General features: G+C 34.4%; 1 protein-coding gene across 4 annotated transcripts in view; it reads left to right on the top strand.

The window, feature by feature from the left end:
- BBS9 (Bardet-Biedl syndrome 9) overlaps positions 1-20991 on the top strand; it is a 275656-nt gene that overhangs the window by 45873 nt on the left and 208792 nt on the right. For all 4 annotated transcript variants that reach the window (XM_061996330.1, XM_061996329.1, XM_061996331.1 and 1 more), the window contains 8 exons: positions 1918-2099; positions 5627-5703; positions 6783-6836; positions 8801-8903; positions 9875-9979; positions 11988-12002; positions 15505-15645; positions 17770-17865. In XM_061996330.1, the coding sequence (XP_061852314.1) occupies positions 1918-2099; positions 5627-5703; positions 6783-6836; positions 8801-8903; positions 9875-9979; positions 11988-12002; positions 15505-15645; positions 17770-17865 (773 nt within the window). The remainder of the gene's footprint in view (positions 1-1917; positions 2100-5626; positions 5704-6782; positions 6837-8800; positions 8904-9874; positions 9980-11987; positions 12003-15504; positions 15646-17769; positions 17866-20991) is intronic.

Raw genomic sequence — 20991 nt, 5'->3', positions numbered from 1 at the left:
TCTTGTCTATTAGTTATTTTTCATTATTTGCTGTAACTAAATAGCAGAGTGTATGGGTCAATGTACTTGGTAAGATCTGCTTCAGCAATATCTCTTTTTAAGAAGACTTTGCTGTGCCCATGGCCAGGATAGCACTGTTCTTTGCAAGCACTTGACAGGCTTTAAGTGCATTCCTATACATGAGGTGTTTTTTTACATACCTTACCAAGACGGTTGGACACAGGAAAATTAAGATGAGTAGTTCTTCATGTATTCAGACAGCCAGAGAAACCAGGGATCATGCTTAGTTGCACTTCCTCTCACATTGGATCAAGTGTTTACAATTTGTCAGAAGTAACAGATGGAAATACCAAGCTTACAGGTAATAAATAGGCAAGATGGCTGCTAAGACAGATAGTGGATAGAGTTGTATAAAGTACAGAACTCTGTATAGAGTTCAGATGGTCTCAGTTACAGCATGGTTTGTCCAGAATATTTGGTTGTAGTTGTGACAGCAACACTAGGATTGTGGCTTCAGTATTCTGTAAAATGGCATTTTGGACTATTCCACTGCACCATCAGTTACCAAAATTAATCTATCACATCTGTTTGCCTTCATAATTACTTTGGAAATGATGTTTTCTATCTGTGTGTACTGGAGCCATGCAAAAAGACAAGGTAGGAAACCAGAGAGTTCTGTTTTTTTTATAGCTATGTAAGTTGAAAGAATATTAATTCTTAATTATAGGTTGACCACTTAGATAAATGAAATGTTATATGTGGGTTTAATTAGTGGAATAGTGTATTAGGGTTTGTTACTAAAATTAAGATTTGTACTTAAGAATTAAATCTGACTGTCTTTGCTTTATGTGACAGTTGTATTTTGATATGTCTGCTGTGAGATGTTCGAAGTGTGGAATAAGAGTAAATTATTGAGGTGAATGTCTCATACTGTGATTATGGAAATGAATAAAAGCTTCTAATTTAGAGTAAGCATTCTAACAGAAATCTAACTTTCATTTAATTTTCTAACTTTTACTGTTAACGTCCATGCTACTCTGTCCTTACTGTTCAGTTGCTCATCTTAAAAGTTACTCCTAAAAAGTTAAGCAGAATTTTGGCAATACTCCCCTCATAATTTAAGTGTTTTCCTAAATTTTAAATGTGTGTGGTACTTGATTGGATCAACAAAATGTTCTAGGACTAAGTTCAAGAAGTACTGTTCCCTTGAGAGAAGATCTTCTGTAATAGTGTAGCCAAACCTCATTTTTATTGATCCAGAGAAGTGTAACAGGAGTGTTGTGGATCAATGTGGCTTCTTTTCAGGAAGATACTACAGGGCAGAGCCAGATGGGATTTGAAGCCAGCATAGTAGCTGCAGTAGCAGCCAAAAAATGGGTTAGGGAAGATACTGATACCATCAAAGTCATGCTGCTCTCTTCACTGTGTGTTCCATCTGTTAGTGATTTCTTCTCTTTCATCCTTTCCCTTCCCTTACTTGCTGTTCCATTTACCTAATTCCTCTTCCAGTATACCAACCTAAATGTCCACACTTTACAAAAACTTTTCAAAGAAGTAACAATTTGTGAATTAAAACAATTACAACTGTACTGTATACTCAAGTTGTTTGTCCTGATCCCCTTTCCCATACCTATTTTGATCATACGGATTCTGAAGCACTTGGGTGATGTTTTAGTCATTGATCAAGCGCAAACTGGTTCTTAAGTGTAACAATAAATGGGAGTGATAGTAATAAGCACATCTTAATTCAAGAATAAGTATTGTTTTCTTTTGGTCCAAAAAATCTCATTAAAAACAAGAAGTTGTATTATATTTGTAGATAGAAGTATACATTTGTAGTAGAAGCCACCTAAATTCAACTTTGCTGCTGCTGTGATTCTTCCCAGTTGCTTAATAACTTTATATTTTTTAATGCAGAGACTTGAAGGGTGTTATAGTCACTCTGAGTGACAGTGGACATCTTCAGTGTTCCTACCTTGGAACTGATCCTTCAATCTTCCAGGCTCCTAAGGTTGAATCTAGGGAAATAAACTATGAAGAATATGATGCTGAAATGAAAGAGCTTCAGAAAATCATCAAGAAGGCCACAAAAACACATGGTATACTTCCTTTTCTATAGTTTTATGTAGTTTCAATCACTTGAGTTTCCTTTTAGCACTTAAAAATATTTTATTTTCACACTTTAACCATAATTGCATTTCTATAGGAAATCTAGTACGCGAGTTTAGGTCTAGTAAAAAAATATACAAAATCTTAAACTGTAAGGCTCTTGGATAAGAGCATTTCAATTTGTTTTCATAATGCTTAAGGGAGCTTTCAGTGTATTTATCAGGTTGTAGATAATTTTCACTGTTTTCAAGGGTTCAGAGGAAACACTGATGGTGCATGTACTACCCAAAGGCAAGAAAAAGTATTTCACAGCAACTGTCTGATATACAATCATTGTATGGTAGGGGTTGGAAGGGACCTTTAGAGATCATCTAGTTCAAACCCCCTGCAGATGCAGATTCACATAGATTAGATCATAGGAACATGTCCAGGTGGGTCTTGAAGATCTCCAAGGAAGGAGACTCCACAACCCCTCTGGGCAGCCTGTGCCAGGGCTCCCTCATCTGAACAGTGAAATAGTTTTGTCTTACATTCAAGTGAAACTTTTTGTGTTCCAGTTTCATCCCATAAAACTTAGGCTTCAGAGAAAAAAAAGTATTGCCAAACACTGTTTTATTATTATGAGTAGTTTTTTTAAGTAATACAATTACCAAATAATTACTTCTGTTTAAAGCAACTCTTCTGTTACTTCCACTTCTTTTAAAAGCAATTGTATTTAAATAATATAGAGCGACATATCAAAACCTAAAGACCTGATCCATGATAAAGTCTGGATTTTATATACATGACTAATAACGTGCACAGATGTTGTTCAGTTAAGGACACAATTTCTACAGAGCTGCTTGAAAATATGTTTTCATAACTATGTTTTCAAACAGTGTATCTGACCTGCACAGAGAATTGGAGGTGTATTATTGTACAGGAAATTATGGAAAAATCAAAGAGAGCCAATTAAAATCTTTACCTAGAGATAGCGTGTTCTTAAAATGAATTGGAGTTACTCAGGGTTTTCTCTGTGACAGAACAAAAGAGTTCACATTTGAAATTCCTAGAAAAAAGTTTTCTCTGCAGTCATCAGCTTGATTCTACAGATCAAAGATTTCTCTTTTTTAACTGTATGTTACTTTGTTGTGGTAGCCTAATACCAGGTTTTTAATTTTGAAAATCCAGTAATTAGTTAATTAAGTGTATAGCTGTGGGTGAATCCTGTTGATCTTTACTGCAGCCTTTTCTTTTTAAGTATTTGACAGTTTTGGCTGTCAAAACCAGAGGAAAGAAAAGCATGACAGAAGGAATAAATCCATTTAAAGTGAATTAGCTTCTGTTAGTTTTAACATACGTGTAAGATATATATATATATATATATATATTTATTATAAAAAGCGAGCATTGCTGTCCTTCATAACTTCTCTAATCAATGTCATTATATGATTGACAAGACTCCTGTGAATATTGTTAATCTCTTTTATTCTATCATCTTCTTATTTTTTTTACTTCTTCAGACTTCCTTATCTGACCTAAGCTGTTAAGAGTGGTTTTTGCAGATTAATTTTAATGAAAGCATTTTCTTTTATGGAGAGATGCTCTAATGATGTTGTGTTTGAATGTAACTGGATGTAAAACTTGAGAACCTCTTTTACGACAAAGTATTTTACTTAACAAAGGATGCTTTTCAGTTTCACATGTTTTGGCTTTTTCATTTGAGCTTTAGCTATGTTTCAAAATAACTACTCATCATATCTGGTTGACTACAAAACACTTCTGAGCATCGATCACCATAAAGTTACTGCTAAACGTGATCTGCAAAATGAGCTGTTGACTTCACTGTCTTTTGGATTCACATTTGTTCAGTAAGGGCTTGTGTGTTTTTGAAAATATCTAGCCTTATATGGAAATAATTTTTCTTTGTTTCGTATTGACTTCTGAACATGGAAGGTATTTAGAATTAGATCATCTTATAAAAAAAACCTTAGAGTAATTATTTCCATAAATGTCTTGTATTTCTGCCCAATGCTGACGATTAAACTGTTGAACTTAAGCTGTTTTATACATTGTGAAGAATAAGAGTTTATGTTATAAACTGATGAAATATTTTCATATCTTTACTGTTATGCTAACTTAAAACTAGTGTTACTTGCATCATTCTGGATGACATAAGTGATTAAATATAGGTGTTTTGGCTCAGTTTGATAGTAACAAAAAGCTGATACTTTATATGTAAACTCTGCTTGTTATTTCTATGGTGTTTCTATTGCAAAAATGACTGTATGGAAGGTTGCATCATAGTTTGCTTGAAGTAACCTTGGGAGAAACGATTAAGAAAGGGTAGAAAAGGAAGATGTTTTCTTATCTGTACAACTGTAATGGGTTGTGCTCAGCTGTGTGTGATGGGCGGAACCAGCTGCAATTGTGAGAGTGTGGCTTCTTTATTAGGTAGTATTGGAGAAACATGTTTTGGTTTTGCTTTTGGTTTCCTTGTAGTAAAGAGGCTTTTTTTTTTTTTCTGAACACAAGAAAATGAAAACTTAGATTCTATCTTCATCAAAATCTTTTTTCTTAACTTTCTTGTTAGAGATAATGTGCTGACTACTAGTTCTGGGTCATTTTTAGGACCCTATGTGTAATAAAATTTTTGCAGCTTTCTGAATGTGCTCATGCTTTCAATTATTCAATGAATATGTTGATTTCCCCTTTCCATTAAGTTTTTACTGCCTGTTACTTCAGGAACTATAGATTTCCTGTTTGGGTTTTTCTTTAACCAATATATTTAGTATTAAGAAATAAAAGTGCCTCTCAGAAAAAACACAAATACCTTAGAGCTGGGCTTGTGTACCCTTAAGAGGAGATGATGTAATTCTTCATGCCGTTTAAGTGCCTAGCTTTTAATCCTTACAACTTTTTAAAATGTATCTACATAAGGTTTTATGTCATGGATGCAAATGGGTTTGTACTATTCTTTGCCTTGCGTGTTGGCAGCCCTGGAAATCCTCAGGTAATATATTGTTGTGAAGCCCCATATAATATTGTTTGTATAAAACTGTCATGTACCTACCTCCTCGTGCACAGGAATTTCTGAAAGCTGTATTGACACTATTAGATGCAGAGTCTTTGTTTCTAATGTATTTGTTATCAAATCAATTAGGTAAAAGTGTTACGAGATGTGCGGTGCTTATTTTGGACATAGTTATAGATATATTTGTACATATATGTGAGGGCAAAAGTTTAAAAATCTTACAGCCTCTGAAGATCACAGATAGTAGGTGTAAATCTTATAAAAATGCATCTAAAATGCATTAGATGTCCAGAATGAGGTCCAGGTTTAGGTTGTCTCTAGAAATATTATAAAAACTAGGAAGTTTCTTTGGTCAAAATTCATCTGCATTGTTGTGTTTTTTTTCCTTTACATTAATAAGTGTAATGATGTAAGCCTGAAACTTAATGCTATTGAAGTTGTGTTATTTTTAGAAGTGTAGCTACATGTTTGTTAAAGGAGAGTTGATGAACTTGTTTCTTTCAGATATTTTGCCCAAATCTGAGAAACACAAAGATCTAACTGTCACAGCCGAAGTTTCACCCAATTTGGATGCAGAATCTGTATGTACCTATTGCAAAAGGAAAATACTATGTAAATATTGATTTAATGCATGAGTAAATAACTGTTACTCATAGATAGCACTTGCTACATATTTGTGGGGCTGAGTTCCTGCAGAGCCCCCACTTTTCCAACAATTAAAACACGTTCATTATTGATTTTAAACTAGAATTATTAAAATTGTTTAACATCTGTTCTCTGAGGATTTTAGATTCTTGGCTAAGCAGATGTAATGGGAACTTAGGATCCAGAGTAACTTTTAGTAGTAGTGAGAATTTGTAATGGTGAGCAGTTAATGTTGGGAGAGATAGCAAAAGTGTCACTCTGTGGATCTTTCAAAGATAGAATACAGAAACCACTTAAAGATGCATTGTAAGAAATAAAGTTTCTCTGGCAAAGCATCATTTAGTGTTCTCTGTTGTTGCAGCCTAATTAGTTCATTAATGTTGTATATGTATGTAGTTTATAAAAGTTAAACAAACTGTCACATTTTCTTAAACTGTAGGGACTGACCTGGTGGAAAATGAAATGTAAGCATACAATAAGATACTAAAATAAGCTGCAAGGTCAGGAATTGCCAATTGAAATAGAAATTAGAAGGAATAGCAAGGTGCCTGCTACAATTTTCTTCTGATGTTCAAAATACAGTTCTGATAAGATCGTGTAGTGATTTTATAGCACGTGCTGTAGTGTGTTCATAATATATTGACAGATTGGAAGTCACCTTTCCCTACTAAATAACAGAAGACATTTCCAGAATTTAAATAAATATATAGTAGAAAGTAGTGTGCCAAACAAAACATTTCAAATATTCATAGATACATCAGTTTAGTAGTTTCTTAGATATACAACATTCATGACCTTTTACTGTCCTTTTTGCAGGCAATTTCACAGAAGTTTTACGTTTTTAGAAGGAACTCAAATGTATTTTCTGTATTTTATCTGTCCTAGGAGTGATAAGTCCTTTACTGTTAATTCCCTGTTTACTAAGCTGATTATAGGAAAGTAAAATTGCATTCGTTGTGTTCACTCATTCATGTGTAATATTGAATTTACTCTGTTTTCATCTTTTTTTTCACAGCAAGCCATTGACAGTGAGGTAAAAGCAGAGACAGTACCATCAGTCACAGTAAAGGTACTGTGTATAATTCAAATAGTTTCATTCAAATATAGGTGACAAATTTTAACAAACCTGTCATTTTCTGTGTATTTCGCTTAGTTCATGAAAACTAATGAAGTTTGAAATGCAATATGTACTTCATACTTTTTCTCCTTAGTATGACATGGTGTCATTCTAGCAAGCCAACTTCTGAAGTCATAAAGCAGTTGGAGTTTTATTTTTGATAGGCTTATCAAGAAACAGGCACAAAAAACATATTTAAGATGGAATGAAGCTGTTTAAGTTAATTATAATTTTTCCAACACCTCAAAGGGAAAATGTTTGATTACTCAAAATGTGACGTTTATCTTCATCTTTGTAGTTGTCAAAAATACATTTTTTTTAGTAAAAAGATTTTGTACCCTTTGGCATGGAAAAAAAAAACCAAACCAAAAAGTGGTGATGGGAAAAAACCTAGGAAAATACAATTTGAAAATTGATATCAGTACAATCCTCCATGAATTGCTACCTGTAACTGATTCCAAAGTAAATGTGTGCCCATGCATGTCTATGCAAGTGTTGTTGCATCTCAGTATTGCCTGACAAGAGTTGTGGTTTTTATTTCTGTGTTAGAAAGGATCTTCACAGAATCACAGAATGGTAGGGATTGGAAGAGACCTTTAGAGATCATCTAGTGCAACCCCCCCGCTAAAGCAGGTCCACCTAGATCAGGTCATACAGGAACACAACCAGATGGGTTTTGAAAGCCTCCAGAGAGGAAAACTATTCTTGCTCTCTGGGAAATTACTCTAAGAATGTCAATGGAGCCTTACTTTTGAGAATCTTGCAAGTTCTCTCACTGTCTTGAGTGAGAAATTCAGAGGGTAATGGGACTACTTATTGAACTAGATTCACTTTTACTAGTGTGGTTCATTTGTACTTGGTCAAACATCTTTATTTGCATTTTTAAATGCTAAAAATGATACAAGCTAAAATCCTAATTTTGATTAAGTCTGACAGTTTTGCTTAAAGAGGTTTAGATGAATGATGGTGGACTTTGAGTCAGGCTGTTTGTGAAAGGCACCTTAAAGTATGAGATGTGTATTTAAGTTATATCCAGAAAGGTATGAATTTGTAAGCTTTTAGTTTACATTGATGACAATATATTGTATAAGTAAGTTATTACAGTGAAAACTATGGTTTAATTGCCAAATTAGATTTGTGGCAAGCAGGTATGATTTCAGTATTGGGAGTGTAGGTAACTCTCATTGTTCTCTCTCATCTGTTCATTACTGCTATTGTAAGGCCAATGGTAAACAGTTTAAAATGAGCATGGATGTGATTATGTATTTCATAAGCTTCTTAATGGGCAGACTTTCCAATTCCTCATTGTGTTTTCTTGTTTTATGCATCTTCTGCCTTTTAATGAAACAGACATAGTAAATGTAGGAATTACCACACATTCAGTTTTTTCCAGAATATTTTTTCCATGATGAGGTCATTCAACTGATCTTCATATGTCTCCATTCTAACTGCAGTTGATGGAAGAGTCCTTTTAGTTAATAAATTAAATTCTTTAATATTTACACATTTATAAGCATTGGTTGTTATGACAGTAAGACATAATTGTACATTCCGGTTGCATGTCATCACTATTGCAACACTAATTGGAAATGAACCACTAAAATTGGACAACTTGAGAACAATTTTCAGAAATTTAAAAATTAAATAGCATTTTAATTAACAGTTGACCATCAGTTTGTCTTGGGTTAACATTGCAAAGAAAATGATATCTCTCATTTTTTGGTAGTCTTTCAAGTATTGTATTCTGTTATTGGCTGTGAGTAAATAAGAATTGTAAAAGGAAAGTACTGATTTTGAAGTTACTAAACATTGCTCTTCATGGGTTTTTCTTACCTTTTTGCTGGTTATGTTTGTTTTCTGCTATACAGAGATTAACTTTTTGCTTCCTTTAAATACTCCTGTGTCACCTGACTTAGGTAACAATACAGAGCAGAGTGACTGCGCTGAACCCAAGCCTGGCAGTATGTGTACAAGCTCCATTAGCAATGACCTGCGACCAGTTCGTCTTCAATGATTTTGGTAATTTATTAGAGTACCATTACAGCTATTGCATCATGCTACTTTTAATGAGGATGTTTGAAAGGTATAGTCCATATAGTGCATTGTTGCAGATTACTGCAGTTAAAGCAATTACAAATTTGTCTTGCCTGCACTCCACAGCTTCTAGATGCTGCTTCATGGAGGAAGACAAAGTAGAAAGAAATGGAGTTAGTTCCTTGGTTATGGTATGCTGCATGGCAAGTGAGGAGAGACAGAGTAGTAGCTTCATGATGGAAGAAAAAAGGAAAAAAAAAAAATCAGTTATTCTGTGCTACTTTCCCTGGGGCATTTTGTTTTGCTGGCGATTTTGTCTGTAGAAATGGCAGTGCTGAGCTAAAAGCCAGGACAAAGCTTGTTTACCTGTGGACAGGCTAGCATATTCTCCCAGCTTAGCATTAGCTATTTGGCCTTTCTAGCCCTCTTCCAACTTTCAGGCTGCACGTGGGATTACTTTGAAGTGTAAGTAGAGTTGAAGACTGGAGAAGTATGTCCTGCTGGCTCAGATGAAACTACAGAGCGTTTCTGCTCAGGAATGTCTAGTGAAGTTCTCTTTGAAACAGAACTTTAGTGATGGCTGTTATCTGAATATACACTTCTTATGTTCCCTCAACATTTGAGAGGAGCGAAGAATTGTTGGCTTTGAAAAGCACCACAATATAAAGCTACATTTATTTGATATTCTCTTTAGTGTGCTGAATTGTTTTATTGGTTAAGCTTCAAGATAGTTCTAAGTTGGAGAAGCTTATAAGTTAAGTTATAGAATAATTAGAAGATAGAGAGTTGCCTTCGGCAAGTTAAAGATTTAGAAGGTCATGTCCAATGATTTGACAAAGGTGAACTGATGGAAACAACTGTCATAATTGAGTAGACTATTTCCCAGAGTGCTAGAAAATATGTAGCTTTCATTTTGGATACTCCTATTACTTAATTAAATTTTGTGTTGTTTTTAGAACCAGATTCATCTGAAACCGTGGTACTGTCTGTCTTTTTGAAGGGGAATTGTTCTCCATCAGAACTAGAAGGAAGTTGTATTGTTTCATATGATGTATCAACAGGTAAGGTCCTGGAGTTTCCTGTTTGATTTACCTTTTTTGAGGTTTTCACATAAAGCAACATTTCTGATAAATGATCTTTTGAAATATATTAACAGGAGTAGTAATTGAAGAAATAACACATATTTGTCTAGATTTTAGTTAATATGTTGTGTAACATCATTATGTAATTCATCTTATAGAGGTAAAAGTATATCCTTATGGTTTGGGAAATAACTCTACAAGCTTCCCCCCTTGTTTGTCCTCAATTTCCTTCTGTTCTGCTCTTTGAGGGACCACCTCTTGGAGTGAGAAGTTTATTACATCTTTATGACTATTAAGCCTTCTGTGCTGACAACAAATGTGACAGTAACTGCCTGGCTACAGAGGAAGAGTTTTGAATAAGTATGGGGAGTGATTATGCCTGACTTCCCTTCTAACAGCTGAGCTTAACATGCTAAACAAATAAACTAGCCCAAAGGGTTGGGAACTAAGTTGTTCTTACTTGTAATGCCCTAATGATTTTAGTTACAGAATATGTAAATTTACCCTGCCATCCATTACTGATGTCTGATTGCTTGATTTTCTACCCACAGCTTAGTGACTGTGTCAGGGTACTGAGAAGCTGTATTTAGGGTAGAGCTTCCTGTTAAGTGCAGCATAAACCAGTCTAAGCCGTGTGTTCCCTTCTCACTACTTGCCTTTGCTCCTGCGCTTCCTCCAGTGTTGTGCTCAAACATTTAACAGTTTTCTCAGTCAGATTTGATGATTTGATTCACTGTGAACACAGAGCTGTGCCAGCATAAATGGAAGGGTGACATGGAGTAGACTGGCATCAAAGAAAAGCATGTGGAGTTAGAATTAGATACTCAAGATGACCACCCTTCACAGAAGCCCTATGTAGACAATTATTTAAGCATTTACTTATCACTTTTCACTTAGATCATCATCATGAAACATTATGTTTAAGTTGAGAGATGATTGAATTCTTCAGACAAAACTGAAACTCATGTTCTTTATCTTACCCTCTTTAGACCAGGCTTGGCAGATAAGTGCACAGGGTGGGAGACAAAAGGATGCTCCTCCCTTCTTGAGCTCCTGCATAAGCGTCAGTCCCTCTGTATTATGACTGCTTCTTCCTTATGAATGAGATGCTCTACTGTCACAAGTGTCCAACTTAGTGATGTAGCTTTAGACAGATTTTGTGATATAGGTGATATACTTTCGAGTACCTAGGATCCTCTGATTTTGAAAGCCTGCTTTTTATTTTGCTGGTCTTCTGTGAATTTGTTTTGCAAGACTAGAGTATCAAACTGAAAGAGTATCAGCAAATGAGTGCATTTCAGATGATACTAGTTACACTTACACTTAGATATTAGGTTGGATTTTGCATTTCTATTGGTTAATGGGAAAGCAAGGAAATCTTGTATCATGTTTGTTTATATGTAGTTTTTAAAAATCCTCAAATGATATGACATCTGACAGAATTAGGGAACTGTAGAAGAAATTTTAAGAACTCATTTTTAATTATAGAATTTGGAAGACTTGTAAGTAAAAGAGTATAATTTAGACACGAATCTTTTTGGATATTTGTTTAAATTACTAAGTTGGCATAATTCTATTCAGTTGTATACAAATGCTAGTGTTATTTGTACAAAGCAATCAGATCCTGAAGTGTAATCGACTAGCAAACAAAAATTAAGTGGCTTTGTGACTTAATTTTATCTGAATAGAGACAATTTCCTCTTTTGCTTATTAAGATATCCATGCCTGTGGCCAAATCAGTCTTCAATGTATCTCTGGGATTCATGCAACTGAATGTTGAGTCACTCAGTTGGATGGGTTTGTGCTATTGATGAATGGGTCTCATGTCTTTTTTGGCTAGTACTATGGCTTTATTGTCTACTTAACAAATGTCGCTTAAGTTCTTTAAAACCTGTTACTACATCTCCTTTTTTTCATGTTTGAGTAGCAACTTATGTATTCTTTTTTCTCTTTTGATCCATGGCTTTGATCCATCTCTGTACCGTAGAGCTCAATCCTGAAGGTGAGTGAATGGAAAAAAGATGCAAAGTTTGAATGGTTTAGTGACAGCATATACTGAATAAAGCAGATTTGGAAGGTGGCTGTTATTTTAGCTATTGTTTCTGTAAGTTCTTATTGTCCTTGGTTTGCTATGAAGATGTGAATAATTGAGAAAATTGAAAGTAAATAAGACTTAAACGTAAGGTGATAATTACCCATGAGGAAACTAGAAAGTAGTAAAGACATTTCTTGAGGCGTATTGCACTTCCTCGTATGTAACATAAGAATTTTGCAAAGTATTAAGTGCCTTGTGCACTGAGATTTAGAAATGGAGAAAACAATTGTGTGTTCTTGCTTTACCATATTTTGAACTATTTCATCAAGTTTCAGTCGGAACTTATGCAGCTAAATTATAGCTCTTTTGATGTAACTGAAACAGCTAGTAAGGATTTGTAGCTAATGCTATGCTGTTTAGACTGAGTAGCTCTGAGAATGTCACTTACCATGTCTGTTTCAATTCCTGTTGGGAACATCCTATTCAAGGGTAAATTGATGCTTTATAACTGAGAATACTAACAGTACAAAACAGCTGTGATTGTGGTAGGTGTGATACAGAAAGACGAAGCAGGAGTAGATAGATTGTAGGTGGGCTAAGAGATAAAGGTAGTGCAATGTAGTTTTGTAAGTGTTGAAAAGACATAGTTGCTGTACAACATGTTTTATTAACTTGAAAAATACAGAAGTACAAATTCCCTCACGTTTTGGGAAGGGGAAAAAAGTTACTTGTCACAGATTGAGGTCAACTGAAAGGATGTTTTCAGTTTTGCCTTTTTCCTGAGCAGAAGTTATGCATATTAATGTATGTATGGTCTTATTTTTTGGTACTTATGCTCTTAGGAGCATTTTACTAATTGAAGTAAAAAAAAAAAAGATAACTCTGCTAATAATGCCATTCTCTGGTTTCTGAATATTTCAGGAGACCTTGAGATGTTGTACAGGAAATAGCTTGAACCATCTCAATAAAATACTATTCTTGGTATAGCTAGCACTGTGTGACAGAGCTCTGCTATACAAAGTAATTTTGAGACTATTAAAGAATGTAAATATATACATAAAATGTATAAAAATAAAATTCCATCATTTTAAATAGTAACACTCTAAAACTGAGTATTTGAATTTTAAGACATTTCTTCTCAGGATGAAGACCTGATGCTGAAGAGAATATTGTGGAACTATCTGGGACAAAATTTATTTGGGTTATTGTGTGGTGCACTGAACTAGATAAATTTGGGGTCCTCAGTATCATAAGAAGCATTAATTATCTTAATATTTAACATCCTAAATGAAAGGTCTCAGCTTGAATGCTTTTTATCATTTAGATCAATGTTATGTTTCAAATATAATTGAATGCACGAGTAATTTCAAAGTGAAATTGTAACTGCAGCACATGTAACTGGTTTATTACTTTTATTAGGCAAGTGCACAGTATACCTTTTAGTAGTCACTTCAGAAGTAATGTTAAAAAGCTTGTACTGTTCCAGATTAGAAAAGAATCTGAATTTTAACCACTTTTTTCTTTATTACAATGCCAAAATTGTGTATTGTGCAATATGTTACAATTCTAGATGAAGTGGGATCTATTACTAGACATAACACCAGAGGACTGAGGAATTTCTGACTCCCACACTTTACTACTGCTTTGCATTTCTTTACTACCATTAAAAAATACTGAAGTGTTCTGAAAGCATTTCCCAGCAAGATTTTTTTCACTAGTGATAAATAGTCTTGGTGCTTTTCACCTTTGTTTTCTTGTAGTTGTTTTGGACTCATCAACTAGAAATCTCCTCAATCGTCTCCTAAAGGCAGATACTATTTGAATTAGTTTTGATTTGACCTTTGTCTGAAATACTGAAAAATAATATTTATAATGAGGAAGACTGTGAGCAGACTGTCTAGGAAAAGCTGGTTTGAAACAAGAAAAAATATCTTGTTTCAAATGCAAAAATATTTAGAAATATTTTTGGCTAGTCTTGTCAATATTTTTGTTAGTTGATACATCTCTGTATCTAAGTTCTGTAACAAGATGTTTGTGTTATGTTCTCATGAAGAAAAGACTTCAATTTTCTCATCAGATGAAGAAGATACAGTTGAGTGAGTCATTCTGAGAGGTCATGGGTTCATTATCAAGTTTTTTTTCAGGAATTTTCTTTGGAACTCAAGGATATCCTTTTGATGACCAATCTTAAGCTTTTTGCTCATTTTATGCCTGTTTTAGTTTTTCATAGAATAGTTACTTGGAGTCATTATCAGCCAGTCAAAAGTGCTAATGGACTGACAAGCAGAGGGATGAATTTGAGAATTTTAGTAGCATTTTCCCAAAATAATTTTTCATTGTAAGAGCAGCAAAATTGTTAGCAAAACAGGTTGCTTGGATGACTAGTCAATGGTAGAACTATGTTTTCATTACTAGCCTGCTAAGCTTCATGACTTTTCTGTCTCCATATAATCTATGATAGCAACTTACTTGAAAAAGTAAATTTAAAAGAGAATAAATTATGCTGAAGTAAGTGGTGAGGTTAATGTTCTGTAGGTTATTTGGGAGAGAATGAGTGATTGCTACAATGACACTAATGTTATTCTCAGTAAGATGAATATTGGTGCCTGTAGTGATGTGTGTACCTGAAGAAAACAAGGTTTCTCTACTAGGTGTTTTGTTAAAAAAAATCCTCAAACTATAACCATGCTACCCAAAAGAATAAGATCTCCATTTTTTGGTAGCAGCTAGTGCTTTTACCTTTCACATAAAACATGCCAGGCAGTTTCTGACTTGCCAGCAATTTTAAACAGTGTCTATATTTTATCAAACTTTTGACACATTCTAATGAACAGATTTTCTCAGTTAGAACTTCCTCTTTTGCACCATTCAGAAAAAATTGCCTGTGATGTTAGATCCCAACACCGAAGGCAGTATACAGTTTATTCTACAGCTCTGTTTCATTAGGACGCAATGAGTCAAAAGATAGAATTTAATATTCCTTTGGGTAATAACTTGTATTAGATGCGTTTTTTCCTAAGCTGCAAACCTCGGACAATATGAAACTTGCATAGGTGTTACTTAAGAGTATAAAAATAAACAAATTCCTAAAAGATTTAGTACATGCTTCAGTTTTGTTTGAAGCAGCAGGAATAATCACACAACTGTCATCTATGTTGAAGTAGAATTGTTTGTTTAGAGCATTAAGATATTAATCTTCATTCCATATTAATTGACATAATCGCAGGTATGCCGTGGAATTGGTTACTCACGCTTTCCCATTCAGTTGAAAATGTTCAGTTGAAAAGATAACTCAAAGTATTTACTTTTAAAGGTATTTTAAGTGAAAAATCTAATAAATTTAGAATTTTATGTTGGTTTTGTTTTAATCTAGTAACCATGTTAAAAATACCTTGTTATACCTATTAACAGCAGTATGAAGTATTCAGAATATGGATTTGAAAGATGAATCTCTGTTGATTTGTTTTAGGAATACCAAAAGTTGCACAGTGCGATTTCAGGCTGCCTTTGCGGTTAGTTTGCTTTCCAGCTCCACCTTCAAAAGCAGCAAGCCACAAACTAACTATTGATACCAATAAACCCCCTGTCAGTTTTCTCACCATTTTTCCAGGTAGGCTTTTAAACATGGCTGTAATGGGAAATGTGGTAGGAATCCCAACAGGAATTGTTTGTCTGTGCAAAATAATGAGGTAATTAGCAAAGCTAGTGTTAGAAAAGTATATCTTGAAAGAAATGATGGCATAGTATTTCAGTAATAATCCATCTGGGCTAGTTTATCCGTCTCAGGAAATCTGAAGAATTTCTTTACACACTGGACGTGATATAGATCTGATGTTATGTATCCAGAAAGTTATTTTAGATAAAATTGCATCAATGGTGGTGTAAGGGAGAAAACATTGGCTTTGCCCTGCTTATCTTTTTTTAATGAATGCCTAAGTGGTAAATGGATCTCACGGGTATAGTTGCTTTAGAAGATTATTTATGGAGTTACAGATATATTGGTCAGGAGCTAATCTTATTTAATAATTTCATTACTTTTCTTGGAACAAAACAATGACATGTACTTAGCAGTATTTTCTCATTTGCAAACCTGAGCTATGTTTTATATTCAGGAGAACATAAAAATAATATGATGGAAGAAATAGGTGGTATTTAGGACTGGAAAAATAATGAAGTTGGGTACTATAAACCGTAATGTTACAAAAATTTCTGCTGTAATTATGTGCTTATAATTTGGAAATGATAGAGGAGGTGGAAATTACACAGAAATACTGTGGTACAATTATAGTACAATCATAAGGAAACAAATAAGAGCCGAGGATGCATTAGACAAAGTGTTTCTGTGCAGGAAACCATGTTATTATGCACTGTCACAGTGCGTGCTGGTTGCTATCAAGTAAAAATCAAACTCAAAAGTGTAGGAAAAGGCTGTGAACACGATCTCAGAGTTTGAAGGAGAGAATTTAAATGACTCATTTAGCTTAATAAAATGCAGGCAAAAAAAGGGGAATATGGCTGCCTTCAGTAAATATTTTGTGGCTGTATCATGGATCTAGATGATCATAGTAACACAAGAAGAAAAGAATAAACAGGGCTTAGGAAGTGATTATACCAGTCTGGCAGTGATTAAGCTTCTGAACTTCAGAGGACTAAGGTTCTGGAAAAGTTTTCTGAGCTGTATGGGCCAACATCTTCAATGTTGACATTTTTAAGGTGGAGCTGCATCTCTTTTTGAAAGGTTTATGTAGTTTTGTCTGAGCTGTGGAGTGGACATGCTTGGAGCTTTTGGTAGCATGATTTTGTTCACTTTGAGGGTAAATATGCCTTTTCTCTCAAATGGGTGTGCTGTGTAATACTTCAAACAGAACCATTTCCTCAAAGGTCTACATTTTTGGGTTTTAATCACAGGCTTCCTTTATGGCTCAGCAGTAGTGCTTTTAAAATAGAGTATTATATTTTATTTTTAACCTAGGGATGCATTGTTGAAAACATAACAGAAAGCATAGGCCTAATATATTCCAGAGAAGCTATTGGATTCTTCTGATTGCTGTGAATCCCATTTTCAGGGATTGGGAGTGTAAGAGGGAAAGTATGCTGTTGACGCTGTGATCTGTCAAGGAACTATGGGTTCTTGGTGTACTCAATAAAATTGTACCTCTTCTACTCACTGTTTTGCCTTATTTTTAGTGGAAGGTTGGGAAGAGAGATGACAGTAGTTTTTAAAAGATAGTATGCTAAAATTGAGCCTTTTAACCTAGTACACTCCACTACATGGAATGAAAAATGTGGGTATGCCCTGACTTCACAGTGTAGCTAGTTTTAGCAAGCTAGATATTTGCACTCTGCTGAAAGCTGAAGGGTGCTTAAACATTTTAAGTGTAATTTTTGCATAAATATCTCAAAAGTGACCTTTCATCCAGTAAAAAGTGATAGTCTTTGGGAAGTAAACTAATAATAATTATTTCTAGATATTACAGAGTGAACCTTTGAGAATTCTGTTTCCAGGCTGGGGAAGAACCGCGGTGTGTATCTCAGCTTCCACCTGTGAATAAAGGGAGGATATACCAAATTACTGCTGATGTTATTTACTCCTGAGCTCCCAGATGCAGAGCAGCCTCATTCAGATTGTCTTTCCTAAATTGTTCATGCAAATGTTGATATACTCCTGGCTATGGCTTGAAGTCTGAATACCAGTGTTGAATTACTGAAAACTGTATTTAACTTTCTTTTTCAGACTTCGTTGATCCATCTGAGGATGACCAGGCAAATGTTCTGGGATTTCAGTTTTTAACTGGTTCAAAAACCACTCTTCTTGCTTCAAAAACATCACGTAAGTGTTGTTGGAATTTAAGTAGAAGAGGCTTTGATCGTCTGTTAGTATATGTACAAATAAGAATGTGGATCATACACAGAACTGTGAGAATTAACACAGGAGTTCCAGAGTGTGAACTTGACTGTTCCTTACCCCTTCTCAGGAATCTAATTATGTTACTAAAGAAGACCCAAAATTTTATAAATTAACCCTGAAAAATTGTACTAAACATGTAGTACAACTCAATGACAATTTTCTGAAGAAATGTGATTATTAGGCAAATTTTTTAGCAATCTTTTTATTCACAAATTAATACTGTCATAATAATGGGGAAAAAAACCCTCTTCCTGAAGGTTGTTTCAGCACCTGTGTTTGGAAGCAGTGATCTACTGGAATTTTTGAAAACAGCTTTCTCAGTCTTCGCTATCTTTCAGTGATTCTTGACTATAGACATCAGAGCCTACTTGATTACTTCTGTACATTCTAAGTAAATGGCTGCTTCTGTCTTCATATGCCTGTATATCTTTGCAAGTATAGGATTATGGATTCATTATCTATCCTATTATGTTCACAGGATGTATGTACATGCATAAAGATATGCTGTTACCTGATACAGTGACTCTTGTGTAGAGCAGTTTGTGAATTTTGTCATGTTCCAACCATATGTGAGTTTGTCACCTTTAAAAAAGATCGTCTCTTTTCATTTTGGAGAGTTTCTGATCTTGCTCTGTACAACTACTCAAGTCGCTAAACTCTCTTGGCATGTGCAATGGAACCAAACCAGTTCAATTGTGTTTAGCATTTTCCGTGCCAGCAGAGCACAAAGTCTTCGTTTAATACAGCAGACAAGCAAATTGAAAAGCTAGAATGCCTATTGGACATTGCAGGGAGTTCAAATGGAGCACTGTGTGAATACCTTAGGAAAACTGAGTTAGAATTCAGAATCTAGTTTGTTGATGTGAAATTCTTTTGGCACAAAAATAATCTGCCTCAGTGTTTTCAAAAATCAGTATTCATGATGGGTTGTATAAATATTGGTGGCGTCAGCTGTGAGCTATGAGATAATATTTAATACCTTTCTAATGTAATCAAATGTGTTAAAAACAGAAACCATCTGGAGAGTAACTTCATTAGTACCAAGAATCACTTTACATTTCTAAGGTTCAAATCCATTTGTGTTGGTTCGTGTATGCATTATTTGCATGCTGTTTTATTGTTAGTTTGTTTTTACTGTGTGTTTAAATAGTAGATGTTAAGCAGTGGTAACTAACTGGACATGGAATGATAGTTTCTAACAACTAAAGAATTTAAAGGATTTATAATTCTTTTCTGGATTATGGTTTAAATCTTATCTTAGATCTCTGTTTTGCATAGTTGCTAAAACTGGTGCTGTGTAAGGGACAAAATTTGTGTCTACAAATGAATGTATTTTAGCTTTTAGTGAGGTTCTTACTTTTAATTCTCCCACCCCAAACCCGCAAGCTTTTCCTCTCAGGTTTGTTTATTCACTAGCTAGGAATGACGCTTGCAGTCTTACTATAAACTTTCCCACACTGCTTTACTTGTGAAGTTCACTTTACAAAGGAGATTCAAAATGTCTGTTTCTCTGAGTGTGACTATTCATTTCTTGTGTCTGGGAATCCTTACTTTAGAAAACTAATATTTCGTTTGATGCCACCTTGTATATTAGCAGCCTGTTTCCAGCATCTACTTCATGCATTGCACTGTGTTGGTTCCAGAATTTCCTAGGGGAAGGTTGCTTATTTGAAACGTTACCTAAGTAAGACTTACATTAAAAAAAAAAAAGATGTGATATTCAAATGTAATTCAGAATATTTTTGAAAAGAGACTATCCATAATACAAAAGCATTGCTTAGCAGAATTTCCTGATACGAAAATGATTGTGCTTGAGTGGACAGATCCATGAAACTAATGAATGCAGATGAAACGATATATTATTTGGGTACTTATTCTGATATGTAATTTAAAGAATTTGAAGTCTGTTAAAAGTGCTTACGAAACATTATCTCTGTGGAAATATACAATTTTCTCTTTGACTAGGCATAGTGGTGTTTCAGAAGAGTAAAAAAGTTAATTGTAAACCAAAATCCATCCTGATTTCTGGTTTTCCATGAAAGAAGTTGATCTTAGACAATAGAAAACATCTCTTTCCATTGCGCTTAAGAAACAATCCTTTAGTTCTGAATGGGAAGAACTGCATGTAGAACTAAATGTCTTGAGGTTCAGTTGAGTTTCACTGATGAAGCTGCAAACATGAATGAGATCTGTTTTAAAAATTGCTTTAAATTTTGTTACCTGACCAATTTTGGACAGTGTAGTGATTTAAAATCTTTCTTCAGCCTGTCAAGAGGACTGTTGCAGTTAAGCACAGCCTGAAGTTCATTTTAACAGTTAATACATTTTAAGAAGAAACTTGCTTCATGTAGATTAAGGTTTTAAGTTTTCTTCTGAAAACTGTCTTTCAAATCCACTTACTTTTGATTAAATGCCAGTTTTGACTAGGTTTCTTTGTCAATGCAGGCTTCTTAGATGAAAGTTGAACTGAATTTTCTGGACTTCTTTTGGATTCCCTACTAGCAGGGCAGTAATTCTTGATGTGGATTGTGGTAGTTGGGCAACCTGTTGTACTGTTAAAAGTCTTTGTAGCCAGTTATGAACGAGTGCTCCTCAGTCTTTTGTTTCTCTGTTTGAGAAGTTTATTAAAATCTCTTGTGACTTTATGTAACCACTTATTTTAACATAAAGCTAACACTGTTTGGTAAACTATAAAGCACAGAATGAGCAGAAGCGCCGTTAATTCTTAAGGTTTTTCATTGTATTTCTGTGTAAAGCTTGTGTTTCATATAACTACGAAGATTCTCAATTTCATATGGTTTTAAAATCTAATTAGTCTATTTTGAGAGCTAGAGATCAAGTAAAGCAAATAACTGCAATACTTTTTACTCAGGCCACAGTAAAATTAGATTGTGTTTGTATTGACCAGCAAACAATGTATAGAAACTAAGTATGCATTTTGGAGGAAATTAGTTTTATCCATTTTAAACCATTAATGTATTAGATATGTCAATTTTAAATGGAATGACTGTTGATTTGGCCTGAAAACAACTAGGCTAATTTCCCTCA

Source organism: Colius striatus, chromosome 5 (genome assembly GCF_028858725.1).
Source record: "Colius striatus isolate bColStr4 chromosome 5, bColStr4.1.hap1, whole genome shotgun sequence".
Taxonomy (NCBI): Eukaryota; Metazoa; Chordata; class Aves; order Coliiformes; family Coliidae; genus Colius; species Colius striatus.
This window is presented reverse-complemented; position numbering and strand designations above follow the sequence as displayed.